General features: G+C 46.1%; 1 protein-coding gene across 1 annotated transcript in view; it reads right to left on the bottom strand.

The window, feature by feature from the left end:
- The window catches only part of LOC149334684 (sarcospan-like), a 106,218-nt gene that overhangs the window by 84,158 nt on the left and 4,503 nt on the right, over positions 1–17,557 (bottom strand). The window contains exon 2 of the mRNA XM_089555294.1: positions 16,132–16,564. Within this exon, the coding sequence (XP_089411420.1) occupies positions 16,132–16,272 (141 nt within the window). The 5' untranslated portion in view covers positions 16,273–16,564. The remainder of the gene's footprint in view (positions 1–16,131; positions 16,565–17,557) is intronic.

The following is a 17,557-nucleotide window of genomic DNA, read 5'->3' as shown; positions in this document are numbered from 1 at the left end:
TTCTGGCGGCATCGGCCTCTATCTTATTGCTTCTTACGGCCGACCACTCCGGTATAAGAAGGAGCACGCGCACATTGCTGAAGCCGACTTCCTTAATATTGCTCGTAAGGCCGGAGAGCTGAATAATCTCACACTGCACAGGGTCAGTCTGCATGCATGCGACGCGCAGCCGAGCGAGCCGCGTGTTCGCTCCTGGTTGGCGTTGCGCCTGTTTTTGTTTGGGGAAGCCTCGCTCCGTGCAAAGGAAGTGCTCATTGTGAGAGGCACGCGCCAGCCTCGACGAGTACGTCATCCTTCGGCTTGAGAGATGGGCCTGCCTGCTATTCTCGTCTGCCTCGGTGGGATGCTCTTCTTCGCTGCAGACGCGGCCAGCGGACAAGCTGGCGGGTGGTGACTGAGTCTAGAGAGCTTGCACAGCCGCAGAGTCCAGGCAGCAGTGCTACGGTGTAGGGTCCCCGTCTTTCCCTCACAGAAATGACTTTTATGGCAGCGGAACTAGTGAAGCACTTTCTATCAGCCCACTTTTAATCTGATTCCACTTAGGTTCCACTAAGCGACCGGAGATAACGTGGAACTTATCCGAACAAGTTCCACTGATGCGGAACCTGATTTCATATAAAATGATGAAATACGTGGAACAGCGTCCCAGTTAATTAAGCAGCTATATTTGAACCGTGTTGCACATATTCGCATTTGAATCTAAAGGCACTTGCTGCTGGGCTAGTTGGTTTTGGTTCATAATTAAATAGTTTCTAGGCGCAAAAAACAGACGAGACACAAAGGAAGGTAACAGGACGAAGCGCCAACTTCCAATTCGTTGTGTCGGTTGTATTTTGAAGGCAAGCCGCGTTCCAGTTACGTCCCTCTTGCAGGGGCTGCACCTGAAATCAGGCGCTCAAAAAAATTAGAGGGGAAACATAAGCTTTGCCTTAAGGTGCGACGCTATAGCGTAATGAGTTAATCCCCATATATGAAGCAGGTCATTTTTTAATTTGCATTCAGAGATGCCTAGGGGTCTTGATACTCCTCCTGGTGCAGTGGTGGAGCGGTTAAGCGGTGCACCGCTACCCTGAGATGGCAGGTGCTCCCAGCGGTTGCTCTTGCCGCGCGACCAACCATCAGTGGAGCTGCCGCTTGCCGCGGTAGATCAGAGCTAGATCAGGGTGTCTTAGAACGCGCAGCTACAAAAAGAAATTTAACGAAGAAGATGACACATGTGCAGTGTGTGGTAGATCTGTGGAAACAATTGAACACCTCATAATCAAATGTGATGGTATCCATTCGGATGTCGATGCAGGCACAGTCACTCTTTCTGAGGCCCTAGGGTTTAAAGATAACAATGGTCATGTAAATAAATCTGCAGCGGAAGTCAGTAAAAAGCGATTGGAGGATTGGTGGCTGAAAAGCAGAGATGTGGCATAAGGTTAGAATAGTAGGAAACCGTAGGCAAAGTTGATGGAGAATCTTAATGAGAATTGCCAACACAGTAAACAAAAAAAATAATAAATAAAGAAAAGCTGAGCATGGTGGCAATTGCCACAACCCCGTTTCAAAGGGGGCGCTCCTATCCATCCATCCATCCATCGTAGAGAGCTTATTCAATATCCGATGGGCAGGCTGTCATGGGGCCGAAAGTTCACGTGACCTGGGCGGCCCACCTGCCTCCTAGGTTTCCTCTCCGGGCAATTTTAACTCACAACGGCGACGCCGAATTTTCTCGGCAACAGGGCCTTTGACGTTATCATGTTGAAATAGCCTCGCACCAAAGCTATGCGGGCACGGCCAGCCTCTGACTGCTTGCCATACTCACATCGCGATTGCGAAGTTCTGGGCCCTAACCATTCATTACCATTGGGCAGGGTTCAACACAGTTATATCCCTATACTTGAGGTGATCCTTTCTCATGATTGATAATACCTCGTTCTAATTATTGTTATTTATTTATTTTATTTACAAAATACTGCAGCCCGAGGGCCAAGCAGAGTGGGCAATTTAACAACAGCCAAAGATCACACCAAACTTCAAAAAAGAAAGAAAACATACAAACACTACAAAACACCTGAATGATAACTATGTTGAGAACAAAGAATAACTATGTTGGGAGAATAATGTTTATGAGAACAAAGAAAAGGGTCGCCGGTAAATTCGGCGTTGAGGTCATTTTTTTTAGCACCTTGCAAGTTGTCACGTTTGTGAAATTTAGCGAGAAAAGATAAGCCAAAGAAGGTTGTGTTTGACATTAACCACAAGAATAAGTTCGTACACTGTGCATGCAATGTAATTTATCAGATTTCCCTGAGTTGTGGTAGGGTGTACATCGTGCAAACTCGCCGCTGCATCAATATTAGATTATCAGAGCATGCCAATTCCTTAGCTCATTTAAGGGAGCAGCATCTGCCTAAGCACTGCAACACCTGTAAGCATGATGAGAAAGATTGTAATTCGCTTTTCGACAGGACTAAGGATACCGGACACTCGAGGGATAAGAAAGAAGGGGAAATTATTGAAGCCTTGGAAATCGCGAGATTAGGGCCTGGCAAATGTGTTAGCGATGCTTCAGTACACCTCTACCGCAAGGAGTTGGAGTTTCTTGATTTCACCAGATGAGTGTGGATTTTGTTTTTGTGCTTGGAGCGCATGCGCTTTGCTGCTGAAGGAAAAAGAGTTGGTGGAGTAAATCAGTTGTTAGTCTGCGTTTCTCCCATGTGGTTCTCTTTCTCTTGTCCAGTCCTTTTTTGCGCAGTTATTCTTTCTTCTCATAATGTCGTACCAACTAGCCCCTCACCACACTTTTCTAGATTTAATTATTGTTGTCAAACCCAGTGTTGCTATTCCAGTGGATCTTGCATGGAATGACAGTGCCTACACGGCAATGTATGCACCATTGCCATTCTATACGGCAAATTCAATACACAAGTGAACAGCATTGGCAAGCTTGAAAATAGAATGGAGCTGGTCTGAAACCAAAGTTATGAACCACACGTCGGAGAAAGAAATACGAAATTAGTGAATCACAATGAAATGCCGGTCAATAGTGGAATTGTTTGCCGGTGTTTCTATTTCAAAAACAGTGCCACTAGTCACTGTATTAAAAGAAGAACAGAAAGCTAGGCGAGCTGGTGATTGTTCATTTTTTAAGAGCGCGAAAAGACGGCGACGTTTATACACACAACAATTTGCCCTTCTTGAGTAGCCTTTGCCGGAAGTTTAAGACAGGATAAGTAGGTTTTTTGTGTCTGTTTTTTGGCGGGATTATGTATAAATGTCTTTTCTGATAATAAATTTTCAGTTGAAAGTAAGCGCTCCTGTTGTTGCGTGTGTAAACGTCGTCGTCTTTTCGCGCTGTTAAAAATTAGTCACTGTATCTTCACTGAATAAATGCTATAGCTATAATCATTATTACTGTTATTACGAGACACAAAGATTAGGAAAAAATATATGTAGCCTTAAAACAACAACCAACTTTTCCAGGCTTATAAAGTATGTATAAATTGGCCAACACCTCTTTGCACGTGGGTTATCCCACTCCACAGCATCCCCAAACTATGAACACGATAAACTTTATGTGGCTACACATTTCAGAGTGGCCGTAAAAGGGCCCCTGCAACTCCTGTAAATATTTAAATTAAACTTAGGAGGGTAGATGTGTAGGCCAGTTGGTGAGACATGAAGGAGCTAGACACCGCAGCGGACACGGGACAGAGAAAGAAGACGACACAGGGCGGTACTTGCAACTGTGCTTGCGTAAAAGTGCTTGCGTTTCGAGGTATGAGCGAAACAAAACTGCGCGAAGACTACGGGACAAAAGAAAGGCACGAATACACACATACAAAGCGCAGACTTCCAACTGACTTTATTTTGTAAAAGCAGGGTGTTTATAAAGGCAATCACAGCAAAATAGGAGACAAGCGGAAGCAACGTGCGAACGGCAATGACAGGGTAAACAAGACCACGTGTGAATTACGACGCATGAAAAGTTCGGATGTGTCCATCTAAGAACTTGATTTCCTGACATGAAAGAGATAAAGAAGGGGCGCTAACACACTTATCACCCCTTTTAGAAATGAAATAGGCCTCGATGACTTCTCTTTCGGTTTTTGTTTTGGCCTTTGAAAGGAACTTTGTTTTTTCCAGGTAAGGAGAACAGTTTTTAGTGTCGCAGCTCTTACAGTGCAAGGGTAGATTGCTGCCGGTGCCACTGCTAAGGGATCGCCTGTGCTCTAAAGCGCGTTCATTAAAACAACGGCCAGTCTGGCCTATGTAGGAACGACCGCATGACAAAGGTATTTCATAAACAACTTCGGAAACACATTTTGTAAACTTGTTCCGGTGGTTCTTCTTGCAAGTGGTGGGTTCTTTTCTTGTTCCAGCCAGTAGAGGGCACACTTTTTTCAGCTTGCAGGGAGCCGAAAAAACAACGCGTATCCCATACCGTTCTGCTACCTTCTTGATGTTACGGGAAAGGCAATGAAAATACGGCATGACAAACGGTAGCTTGGTATCCGAACATCCTTTATCTTTTACATGTGTAGATTTTAGCCTTTGAAGCAGGCTTTCGCAGGTGCCAAGAAGTAGATGACGGAGATAGGCAGCGGAAAGAAGGCGCTCAACTTGACAGTGAAAACTGGATGACATGGTGTGGGTACATGATTTCTGCAGGGCAGATAGGCATGCAGACATGATGATGCCACGTTTGACTAGCTTAGAATGAGCGCTTTTATAGGGTAGTAGACTCTTGTTCGACCTTGGGCTATACGACCAGCAAACGTGGGCATCAGTGAAGTGCAGATTTAAGTCTAAAAACTGTATGCGGTTGTCCCTTGTCAGTTCATGAGTAAAAAGTAAGCCTTGCCCCTCAGAGGAGAAGGCGTTAAGAATGTTAGTGACAGCACTGTCAAGGTCATAGTTAGAAGAATTGTCTAGAATCACTAGAAAGTCATCGACATAACGAAACACACGTGATACAGGGTGGTTTAAAAGCTCTTTTTCTAAGCGTCTATCTAAAAAAGCCATAAAAATGTCACACAGCACTGGAGCAACCGAAGACCCAATGCAAATTCCGGACTTTTGAACATAAAATCGTCCGTCGTAAAAAGTGGCTGTGGAACTCAGGTAAAACTGTAAAAGCTCTAAAGCTGTAAAAGACACTCTCGGAGTCTGTCAAGCAAACTCTGCAGAAGGGGCCGAAGTTCTGCTTCGAACCTCCGTCAGGCCGTTCGGAGCTTCTTGCCACGGTGCGACGCGTCGGTTCCCACGCCTCCGATCAGACGAGGGAACGCGCCGTGAGTGACAGCGTGAACTGCCTTCTACGCAATGTAAGTCGCCTTTCTTCTACAAAAGCCCCGATCAAAAAAACAGTCTCATACCTTAAGGAGCACGGACTGTCTATCGTGGAAGCTGACAAGGAGGGGGGCTTCGTCGTCATGCCGCAAGGCATGTTTGAAGAAAAGGCCCGAGAAGCAGTGCTCAAGAATTCCAAACCTGTTGATTTCCGTGCTTCTACCCAGCGGAAGCAAGCTGTCAGGCTGCTGAACAAGATGAATCTGGACGCTGTCGAAAACTCGGTGTCAAAAGCAGGCAGAGATTTTCTGGATATTTTCTTCACTGGCAAAACGCACAAGCTTGACTGCCCGCTACGTGCGATTGTGTCCGAGAGAGACAGTTGGCAACGTTCTGTTAGCTCCTTCCTAAAACGCCACCTCGACCAAGTTTTGGGTCGTGATCCGTTCCTCATCCGCAGCTTCAAGGACCTTGTGCTGGCTCTGGAACAGGGAATTCCCTCCGCTTACACAGCTATTTCCGTTGATGTACAAGATCTTTTCTATTCAGTACCGCATGAGGGGTTGTACACTGCTGTGAGGGATTGCATTCAAGAGCATGGTGAATTAGTTTTTCGCAATATGGCTGGCATCAGTACCGAGCATTTTTTAGAGCTTTTACAGCTTTACCTGAGTTCCACAGCCACTCTTTACGACGGACGATTTTATGTTCAAAAGTCCGGAATTTGCATTGGGTCTTCGGTTGCTCCAGTGCTGTGTGACATTTTTATGGCTTTTTTAGACAGACGCTTAGAAAAAGAGCTTTTAAACCACATTGTATCACGTGTGTTTCGTTATGTCGATGACTTTCTAGTGATTCTAGACAATTCTTCTAACTATGACCTTGACAGTGCTGTCACTAACATTCTTAACGCCTTCTCCTCTGAGGGGCAAGGCTTACTTTTTACTCATGAACTGACAAGGGACAACCGCATACAGTTTTTAGACTTAAATCTGCACTTCACTGATGCCCACGTTTGCTGGTCGTATAGCCCAAGGTCGAACAAGAGTCTACTACCCTACAAAAGCGCTCATTCTAAGCTAGTCAAACGTGGCATCATCATGTCTGCATGCCTATCTGCCCTGCAGAAATCCTGTACCCGCACCATGTCATCCAGTTTTCACTGTCAAGTTGAGCGCCTTCTTTCCGCTGCCTATCCCCGTCATCTACTTCTTGGCACCTGCGAAAGCCTGCTTCAAAGGCTAAAATCTACACATGTAAAAGATAAAGGATGTTCGGATACCAAGCCACCATTTGTCATGCCGTATTTTCATTGCCTTTCCCATAACATCAAGAAGGTAGCAGAAAGATATGGGATACGCGTTGTTTTTTCGGCTCCCTGCAAGCTGAAAAAAGTGTGCCCTCTACTGGCTGGAACAAGAAAAGAACCCACAACTTGCAAGAAGAACCACCGGAACAAGTTTACAAAATGTGTTTCCGAAGTTGTTTATGAAATACCTTTGTCATGCGGTCGTTCCTACATAGGCCAGACTGGCCGTTGTTTTAATGAACGCGCTTTAGAGCACAGGCGATCCCTTAGCAGTGGCACCGGCAGCAATCTACCCTTGCACTGTAAGAGCTGCGACACTAAAAACTGTTCTCCTTACCTGGAAAAAACAAAGTTCCTTTCAAAGGCCAAAACAAAAACCGAAAGAGAAGTCATCGAGGCCTATTTCATTTCTAAAAGGGGTGATAAGTGTGTTAGCGCCCCTTCTTTATCTCTTTCATGTCAGGAAATCAAGTTCTTAGATGGACACATCCGAACTTTTCATGCGTCGTAATTCACACGTGGTCTTGTTTACCCTGTCATTGCCGTTCGCACGTTGCTTCTGCTTGTCTCCTATTTTGCTGTGATTGCCTTTATAAACACCCTGCTTTTACAAAATAAAGTCAGTTGGAAGTCTGCGCTTTGTATGTGTGTATTCGTGCCTTTCTTTTGTCCCGTCGTCTTCGCGCAGTTTTGTTTCGCTCTAACCATGAACCGACTAGCCCAACATCATGTCTTATTTCGAGGTATACTGGATCTCCTCTTCACGAATGACTACTGATTTGCTTTGGAAGCCAAAACCCTAAAAAGTGGCTCTGTGAGGAAAACGTTTGAGTGTCCTTGCTTCATACATCTGGTAGTGCTATAAGCAGCCAGCTGGCCTTACCTGAAGCCTGGATGCACCATGTCACACTAAATTGAATACTCTTGCAGACCTTTTCAGGACAACACCACCAGCAGGGGGGCTTGAATACCGTTAAAAAAACTGACATCGTCAAGTATGTAATTGGACGGACCGGCAGCAGTTCGAGCGGCGGGACGGAGGTCAACGAAGTGGAGTTGGGGATCTCGAGTGAGGCAACGACTCTTGAGAGTGTGCTGGTAGTGACGCTCTTCCATCAACGACCACCGAACTGCTCTTAGAAAAAACACCCTTACACTTGGTGGAGGGGTTGTGTTGTGTTGGGTTTGATGGCGCATAAGCGGCTAGGGCTGTCATGTGCCAAGCCCCGGGTATACAAAATTGTTTTATTGGATTTCATATAGGTTGTTATACAAAAGTTTAAATCAAGAGTGGTGTACCCATAACGAATTTGTAGGAATTCCCTCTACTTTTCACAGAATCCTGTCTCCTGAAAACCCTCGGTGTGTCATATTGCTAGGCAATCCTACCTTTGATATCTTTCCAACTTTAACTTCTCCTGAAATTGTTTCCATCTTATGGTCGACATCGACTGATCAGTTCCTTTTTGTAGCAGTATATGTACCGCCTCGTGCGGATATCACAGTATCTCTGGCTTTGCTTACCACTTGTATACAGACTTCACCCACTGACAATATTATCATTTGCGGTGATTTTAATGCAAAAAAAACTTTTTATGGGGCGGCAATATCACTGATGCTAGAGGAACTCATGCTGAAGCTTTTGCGGCTTCTAATGCCCTGTTTCTTCTGAATAATCCGGACTCATTACCAACCTACGAAACTCCATACGCTTCAAGTTAGATTGACATCAGTTTCACTTCACCTAATTTGCTTGCAAAGGGCTACTCCTGGGAAGTCATTCCTGGTTCATCACTTTCCGAGCACAGATTTATTGCATACTCTTTTCTTTCCCAACCGTTGTCGCCGTTCTTGCGGCTCGCCAGAGCCAGCTCCAGTCGCTTAATTTCTCAGTTAACTTCACTGCCTTGGTTAAAATCTTTTTACTATCATCAGTCTCATTCGGCGCGTGCTCTTGATCATGTCCCCTCTAAATTTAACGCCACCTTCATGACACTTTATAAGAAAAACTGGCGTTTGGATTAACCAAACTTTCCAGAAGGTTTCATTTGGTGGACGGCTGATTTGAGCATGGAGAGGCCCCGTGTGCGCGCTCTTCGTCGCCGTTTCCAACGCATTTCAGACCCACAGCTGAGAATTCTTCACCGTTCAATTTATTTTAAAGCTCTTGCAAAGTATCGCTCTAACATCAGAACTACACATGATTGTTATATAAAAGAGATCTGCTCCACAGCTACACGGAAACATCTTTTTGGTAAGCCATATAAATATGCTTTTGGCAAGCTCAGGTGCCCTTTAATTATCCCTCCTCTACAGCACGCTGATGGCACATATACTGAAACGCTTCCTGACGCCATACAGTTGCTCCTTCGTACTCACGTCGCTACAGATGATTCTTCCCGTGATCTCCCTTTTCATACTAATGTTCGGGACATAACTGCGCAGGCTTACAATAACTCAGTCCAAGATTTACCGTTCACTGCTGCGGAGATCGAAGCTGTCATCAATTCATTAGATCTGTCGTCTTCTCCAGGGTCTGATCTTATCTCTCCCCGTTTTGTTGTCGCCTTCTTTAACTCTCATCCCTTGTTTTTCGTCTCCCTCTTTAATTCTGCCTTGCACTTGGGTTACTTTCCTCAGACCTGGTGCATTGGCAGAAATATTGTTATTCCCAAACTGAGTAGACCAAAGCACCTCCGAATTCTTACCGACCGATCTGTATTAATTCGTCTTTCGGTAAAGTGCTCGAGCGTTTACTATATGGTCGGCTGTATTACTTCCTGCGCCAAAATAAATTGCTTCATAGAAATCAGTACGGTTTCACGCATGGCCGCAGTTCTGTTCAGGCTCTATATAATTTGCGGGAGTTCTTACATACTTATAAACAACAAAAAATTCCTGTGGTTCTAATTTCTCTGCACTTCAGTGGAGCATTTAATAGTGTTTGGCACCCTCTCGTTTGACATTTTTTACGAAAACATCGTTGTCCTCGAAATCTATATTCCATTCTGGAGTCTTTCCTTCATAACCGCCATTTGACCTATCAATCTCCTTCTTGTGCTCTTTCTGTGCCTTCTTCCCTCGGCAGTCCGCAGGGTTCACCACTTTGGCCATTGCTTTGGAACATTTTGCAATATGGTCTCCTAAACCTTCTTGTGCCCTCACCTATCCGCATTCAGGCATATGCAGATGACACCATTATACTCATCCCTGGCAGAACTAGCCGCGAGTTGTTAACGCTGGGCTCAAATGTTTTAACTTGAATCCGAAACTGGTGTACCACATCCCGCGTTCAGTTAAACCCAGAAAAGCGTTCTTATGTTTTGTTTTTAATGGAGCCCTGGCGTTACATAAGCGTAAGCCGACTATTCGACTAGACACTTACAGTCCCAGGTGTGAACCGAGTATTAAATTATTAGCGGTTGTCTTTGACTCTCACTTAAGCTTTATTCCCCATGTTAATTATTTGCAAACGAAAATTCTTGCATCTACCACCAAGCTCCTTAATTGGTTCCATTTCCATTTTCGTGTTTATCCTTCTCATATGCGCCAAAGTTATCATCAGGTTATTCTTCCTACAATTACCTATGCCGCCCCAGCTTGGTGGTTTCATTGCCCCCTTTCTCGGCTAAGAGATCGCGTTTCGTCGCTTCAACGAATTCCTGTTCTGGCTCTTACTGGTGCCTATAATACTAGGCGAACCGCTAATCTTCATGTTCTTGCAAACGTTCTTCCTCTGCCTATTTATCTAGACAATTTATGCGCAGAGTTTATGCTTTTCACGTTACGTCAATCCGTAGTGTACGTCAATACTTTTTATGACCCCTCTCAAATTCAACATTATTTGATCCCTGGTGAGAGCATCCCTCATTGAAATTCAAATTTTCTTTTGTTCAACTTAGTCAACTTAGTTCTCAAGAAGCTGTATTCTTTTCTTGTCAACGTGCCCTGCATATTTACACTGATGGGTCTTTCACTCCTCGCTCAGCTGGTGCTGCATTTGTTGTTCTTAGCTCAACACAAAATATTGGGCGCCGCCGCGGTGGCTCAGCGGCTATGGTGCTCGGCTGCTGACCCAAAAGACGCGGGTTCGATCCCGGCCGCGGCGGCTAGAATTTCTTTGGAGGAGAAATTCTAGAGGCCCGTGTACTGTGCGATGTCAGTGCACGTTAAAGAACCCCAGGTGGTCGAAAATTCCGGAGCCCTTCACTACGGCGTCTCTCATAGCCTTAGTCGCTTTGGGACGTTAAACCCCATAAACCAAACCAAACCAAACAAAATATTGGTACATGTTCATCGTCTCTCTTTAGAACCACCTTCTAGCGCCTATGCCGCTGAGCTTATAGCCTTTCATTCTGCTGTTGTTTATGCTATTCACAACCCTCCCTCTACACCTGTTCATTTTTACACTGATTCTCTCTCTCTGCTTTCTGCCTGTCTTCAGTTACTTCTTACAATCCGACAATTATTGCCATTAAGAAAGATCTCTATCGTTTCTCTTCTCTAGCCCCATTTTTCCGGAATTTTCGGTAACGAGTTAGCCGACCAAGCTGCTGGTAGTGTCGGGCAGTTTGGAAGTTTACATATTTCTACCCTTTCACGTCGTTGCGTGCGTTCCCGTTTACATCATTCTTCACTTCTTTCATGGAGCATTTTTTGGCGCGAAAATAATGGTGGCACTGGAGTTATTCAATTGGATCCCTGATACACTTAATATTCCACCTATTCGTCTACCCAGGAATCTTCTAATTACTTTACTTACTGGGCATGGTAGACTTCCGTTCAATTTTAAAAGATTTGGCCTGTCTCCATCTTCAACTTGTTCCTGTGGATTGTTATGTAAAAACCTCCGTTATTACTTCTGGGACGGTTCCGTTACTGCTTCTTTAGTTTCTCGTTTAAAATCTCTTTGCTCATCGGACATCACACCATCTGTTTACCCCTTCTTTCTCCGAGACCCTGCTGCTTGTGCTCTTTTCTTTCAAATGGTTGACCTCATAAGTAGTACGACTCCAAATTATTCACGCTGATTTCTCTCTTTCCTCTAATTTCTCTTCCCCAAGCTTTGCACAGAGGAGAGCCCCGTGTTCCTTTATTGAGCATAGGCGGTTTCCTCGTGGCGTGACTGTGACTGCGTCCTTGACTGTGTGACTGTGACTCTGTCTTGACTGTGTGACTGTGTCCTTGACTCTGTAACTGTGACTTCGGTTTTGTCTTGTTTTGTTTTGATTATGTTTTGATTTTTCTGATTTTTATTTTGTGTCCGGCACAGTGCTTTCTTAGACTGTTACTGTGACCATGACTTTGCAGTGACTTGGGTTTTCTCTTTTTTATTATTATTTATTCCGCTGGCTGCACATTGTGCTTTGGCTGTCTAGCTGCTACTAAATTTTACCGTGACGAGCCTTCTGTTTTCTCTTCTTTTGAAATTTTTTTTGACAGCTCTGTTTTTCGCTTAATTTTTTTCTTCTTTGCAGCATTTAGTTCTTTTTCATTTATATTGAATTGGCGTTAAGCCTGGCAAAGCATTGCTGGTCCAGGCATCCTCTCTCTTTCTTTTGTTTTTACCGTTTTTGAGAGGACCAATAAAAGGGTAAAAGGGTGGCGTAGCTGGGCTATGCCAGGATGTACAGCCTTTGCCAAAAGAAACCAGGCTGCATGGTTTGCTTTTCATTTGTATAGTATAGCCCTGACTGCTTCCCTAAAGTTCAAAAAGTTCTTTGAAGGTGAGGGCAGTAGTTCTCCTTACCATACAGAGATTTAGAGCTTGAGGGCTAGCATAATGGTTTAAACATACGAGTGAGAAGCAAAACCATGCAGCCTGATTACTTTTAACAAAGACTGTACGTAGCGAAACACGGTCAGCCGATGGGCCTTCACTTCTTCCTCTGTTTGGCTGATGTTATCGAACATCACAGGCTCCGACACAGCGGCTAGGCGCTTCTTGCGTTCCGCAGTTTGGCGTTCCGCTTGGCTAGCCGTTCTTCAGGCCTCTCGGCTGCTCGGTTGGCTATACTCAGCTCGTTCTCCCTCTGCTTGCCCGCCCAGTACCGAGCGACGACTTCGGGATCCGGCGAGTCGACCTTCTGCTGCCTATATCGCCGTTGAGCGGCGGCCCAGACTCCAGACTCCTTCGTTTATTTCGTGGCGAGCGTCTGACGAGCGAGCGCATCATCTCCAGCATAAAATCACCGCCGCGCGCATGCGCACTGTGACTGAGGAGCGGGCGGCGCATGTGTGACGTCACGCGCGGCGCACCTGTGGTGAAAACGGTTGCCATAGCCACGGCGCGCTTGCGACACTCGCTTTAATCATCATCATCAGCCTGACTAAGCCCACTGCAGGGTAAAGGCCTCTCCCATGTCGCTCCAATTAACCCTGTCCTTTGTCAGTTGCCGCCACTGTATCCCCGCAAATTTATTAATCTCATTCGCCCACCTAGCTTTCTGCTGCACCCTGCTAGGTGTGCCTTCTCTTGGAATCCACTCCGTTACCCTTAAGGACCAGCGGTTATCTTGCCTTCGCATTACGTGCTCTGCCCAAGGCTATTTCTTCCTCCTGATTTCGACCAGGATGTCATTAAACTGCGCATGTTCCCTCACCCACTCTGCCCGCTTGCGGTCTCTCAACGTTACACCTGTCATTTTTCTTTCCATAGCTCGCTGCGTTGCGCTTTTAGTTCGCCTCCAGGTTTCTGCCCCATAGTTGAGTACCGGTAAAACACAGCTGTTGTATACTTTTACGCACCGGCGAAATCACTGAGGGCAGGCCAGTGTAGCTTCTTTCTCTACAATAAACAGCCAGTTTTGTCTTCTCGGTGACGGGTCTCAGAGATTAGTGAGCGAAAATGAACTTACAACTAGACATAAGGGCCGTCGTTGGGCGCGAAGCACAAAAACGCGTCATTAAGCACTGATACTTTCTGATTCAAAATTAAACGCTTGCATGCGAAGCTAAGACGCTGGATTTGCGAGTGAACGTAAATTGGGTAGCGCTATCGAAAAACTCGGTAGTAGTAGAGCGTTAGGAAGTGGGGACAAATATAAACGGATGGATGGATGGATGCAAAAAACTTTATTGTCGATAAATTTCAAGTGTTCTTGACCCTTACGGATCACTGGGCGCCGTGGTCGATCCTTGGTCCAGGATGCCGCACTTGACTGCTGCCATCGTGGCTCGGCGCACAAGAAATCGTTGCGCTTCCTCGTCCTCGCTGGCTAGCAAGTGCTCCCACTGCATCACACTCGGGTTGTTTATTCTTGGCTCTAAGTCTGCCTTAGGGCAGGTCCATGTGACATGCTCTAGTGTAGGTTTACCCTGACACCATGGACATTCGTCTGTTTGTGCAGGTGTGGGTTGGTTCGTGTTTGTAGTCTGCACCAGTCTACCACCTCCTCTTCTGTGAGCCTTTTGTGCGGGTCTGGGTAGCGTTTCCGCTGACCCCTGTAATGATCGAGTAAATTTGAGTACGTGGGGGTAACTGGGTCAAAGGTGCCTGTGGTGCAAAGTGTTTAGTCTGCTCAGCTGACGTACGGTCGAGCTAACTCGTCTGCTGCCACGTTGCCCCAAATGTCCGGGAAACCACACTATACTATGTTTAGTGTTTTTGTGTCTTCTCGTCGTGTGTAGAATATGATTAGCGATGCTGTCGATCCTGCCTCTTGTGTATTTTTTACATGCTTGTTTGGAGTCCGTCACTATAGTGAGGTTTTGTCCTGTTGCGTTGCCGTGCGATATTGCCAGAGCAATGGCGGCTTCTTCAGCTACTTCTATGTTTGGGTTGTTTATCGTTGCGCTGATTATTTTTTGCCCTCCTTCGTCTGTTACAAAGGCGATCGCCATGCCTTTGAACCTCCTTCACGTGTTTCTATAGCAGAAATTTCCAGCTATGGCATACGCATGATGGCATAGTCGACGTTACTTTTATAAGCTTTCTCATGGAGAAACGATGGCGATTAATTTTTCTTCATTTCCAATAGGCAAGGCATAATTGCACTTGAAACGGAATAGCGTGCTAGGAAGATTGCCAGAAAAATTATTGCATTTTGGTCATTTCGCGCAATAGTCCTTTCGAGGGTAACTTCAAACGCTTGTAGTGATAAACAATGACCGAATTTCTACTGTTTTCTGTCCAACCTTCGCACTTCGCACCTCTACTTTAATTCAGGGACAGAGCGGAGGGACTCAGGCGGTCTCGAAAGCCTTGTTACCGCGCGCTGTGGCGGCAAGCAATGCAAGTGGCCAACACAACCCCTCTCCACACATCTCTGAGGCTCCAGTACCTCCTCCTAAATACATGTCCACACACTACTCCTCTAGTCCAGATATTATGAAGGAAGCAAATATGTCATGCAGATGTTCGCAAGCGCCTGACAGAAATGTGCAGTCGAAGTCAATAACGGTGGTTAGTTTAGGAAGAACCTACTCGGATAAAGTGCTTTTCCGCAGTTTGTATTTGCAAAACTACCCAACCAAGCACTCTTTCATGCTTGTATTCTTCAACTCAATTTTTTAAGGAGAATGATCGATCGGCTTACCATGCAGTAAAAAAATTGATGCTTCCATTCGGCCGTCACGAAAGCGATGACCTTCTAGTTTTTTTCCGAGAAAATGCACCCGTAAAAGAGGACACAGTAGGACTTTTAAGGCACTTGTGTTAATCTCAGCACATCATTATTGCACAAGATGAAGAAACAGTTGTGACTTTCCTGCTTCGTTCCTTAGAAGAGTGGCATCGCATATCAAGCACATAAGTGCCGAGCCTCTGCGCTCCGCCGCGAGTGGCAGACAATGCGGTGGGCCGGAAGCAAGGCTCGACTGCTGCGCCGTTAGTTCGCATGAGCACCACTGCGGCCACGTTTTCGATGGACTGCGAAAATTTCTTTTTATAGTCAGAATGAATTAAACTTCGGTTGGCCCTATAGTTGGTAGAGGGAGCATGCGAATAAAGTTAACAGCACAGACAAAGAGCCACATCTTGTTTCCCATCTTAGTTCTTGCCGCAATTGCGCACCGCGATTTAACGAGACCGTGATATTTGGCAAAAGCATAAACGAACATGCCCGGCTGGCTTTGGAAGCTTTCCACATAAAGGAAAACGCTGTAAACTGTATCAGTGATACGTCCGTGGCTGTGTACGTAGCTGAAATCAATTTTTTGCGTTCGCGTCTGCGTTAACAGCCCTTGGCATGACTATTGTGGTTAAAGATTGTGTTTGAGCATGCGTGGTCAGGTGTATAAGTATGCGTTCCCAAGAAAAAAAAAACAGTTAGTGCGCTTGTGTGTCTCTGTCTTTTCGTTGCGGTTCGTCCCGTGTTTGCTACACATTCACAACTAGTAAGGTTGGTTCTGTCCTTAATGATCCCGATGCCCTTGGTATTTTCTTCAGAAACGACTGGGCGTCGTCACAGCCTTTGAAAAAGGGAAACTGCGTTTGCCTTTAGCGAGTTGGTTCCACGCGGTTAACACACTGCATACATGCCTTGCAGGAGCAAATGTCGGCGGTATTTTTCGCGACGAAGCCCAATGGAGTGACCACTCACCGGCCCGGCAGCCCAAAGCGGGCAGTCCCTGGTGGCCAGCGAAGGAACCTTGAGCATCGTGTGGATGGGAAGCACGGTGAGGCCCAGGCCGGCCACAAGCTGGGCGGCGGCGAGGCCGAGGGCCACGTTGGCACACTTCATTTTGTTGGGCGCACCACTCGGATTCCGTCTTCGCTCATTGACACGAGGCCATGCCTCATGTTCGGTCACGTTCACTGAAACTTTGGCAGGGTTTGTGCCACAGCGAGCGCGCACCCAAGACAGTCGCTTCCATTAGGAACAGTGGAGGGCCTTCTCCTGTCAGTCACTGGGCCGACCGCAGAACGTTCAGTCTGTGTGCTGGCCACGCGCAGAGGAGGCAGTTCCTTCGCGCGACCATCAGACCGTGCCCGAAGTCAGCCACTTCGCACCATCCACGGCGTCACTTGCGAAGCTGTAAGAAACAGAAATGAATCACCCAAGAGCTGCTGAGGTTTAACCGAAGGTCACTGGAGACAAGCTTCTCGTTATTGTTTCCTTAAATCATTCCTGTGTTTGTTTATTTTGGAGTCAAAAGGCCTACACTCGGCGTGCTATTCTCTATGGATTCCGTGGGACTCGCAGGCAGTTAGAGGTTGTTAGCTTGATTGAGCCAGGCAGGACGCTGTCATCAGCCACATGGAACCTCAACGCCCCATTTGTGTTGCACTATCGACTTCCATAACTTCAGCGCATTTGACGGCCCAGAAGAAGGCACACAGACGAAGAAGATGCAGAGAGCGCTGACTGACAGCAGAATTTATAGGATGGCCAGCCGGCTTTCTATACCCACTGGTGAGCAGAAAATAAAAATCACACAAAACATGCAAAGAAGGAACAAGTGCTAGCGGATAAATGACACGCGTCAAATATCACAGTCGAGATACTTGATTTCTCTTACGGACAATGCTACTGAGTGCGCGCTTATTCAATCGTCCTGCAATGTTACAGTGATATGTGCCTCCAGTATCTGTCTTGTTAGTGCGCCATGGTTCTTTCCTATGACGCTTCATTCGGCGTACAGAGGTTCACAAAGTGCGCGGTCATCCTGCAGACCCTGAAATGTTTGGCAACGTGGCCTGAGGTGGCCACCCGTTCGACATTGTCACTCTGCTCTTTTAATCTTTGATTAAGACAGCGGCCAGGTTGGCCGACATACTTCTTTGCACAAGACAAGGGCAGAGAGTAGATGACACCTTCTCTGCAAGGAACAGAATGTTCACGGTGCCTTACTGAATACCTGCGTTGTTCAAAATTCCTGCCATCCACCTCTTTGCATATGCTGGAATATTTTTTAGGCGCTGAAGAAACAAAATTACCTTTCCTCCCCCACGGTTTCCAATCCTTTGGTTTTGCGATACCTGATGAAGATATGGCACAACACAACTTTTCTTTTTTCTCTTTGCTA

Source organism: Amblyomma mixtum, chromosome 8 (genome assembly GCF_055824585.1).
Source record: "Amblyomma mixtum isolate Tamu chromosome 8, ASM5582458v1, whole genome shotgun sequence".
NCBI lineage: Eukaryota > Metazoa > Arthropoda > Arachnida > Ixodida > Ixodidae > Amblyomma > Amblyomma mixtum.
The sequence above is the reverse complement of the archived record's forward strand: the minus strand, read 5'-3'. Positions and strand labels throughout refer to the sequence as shown.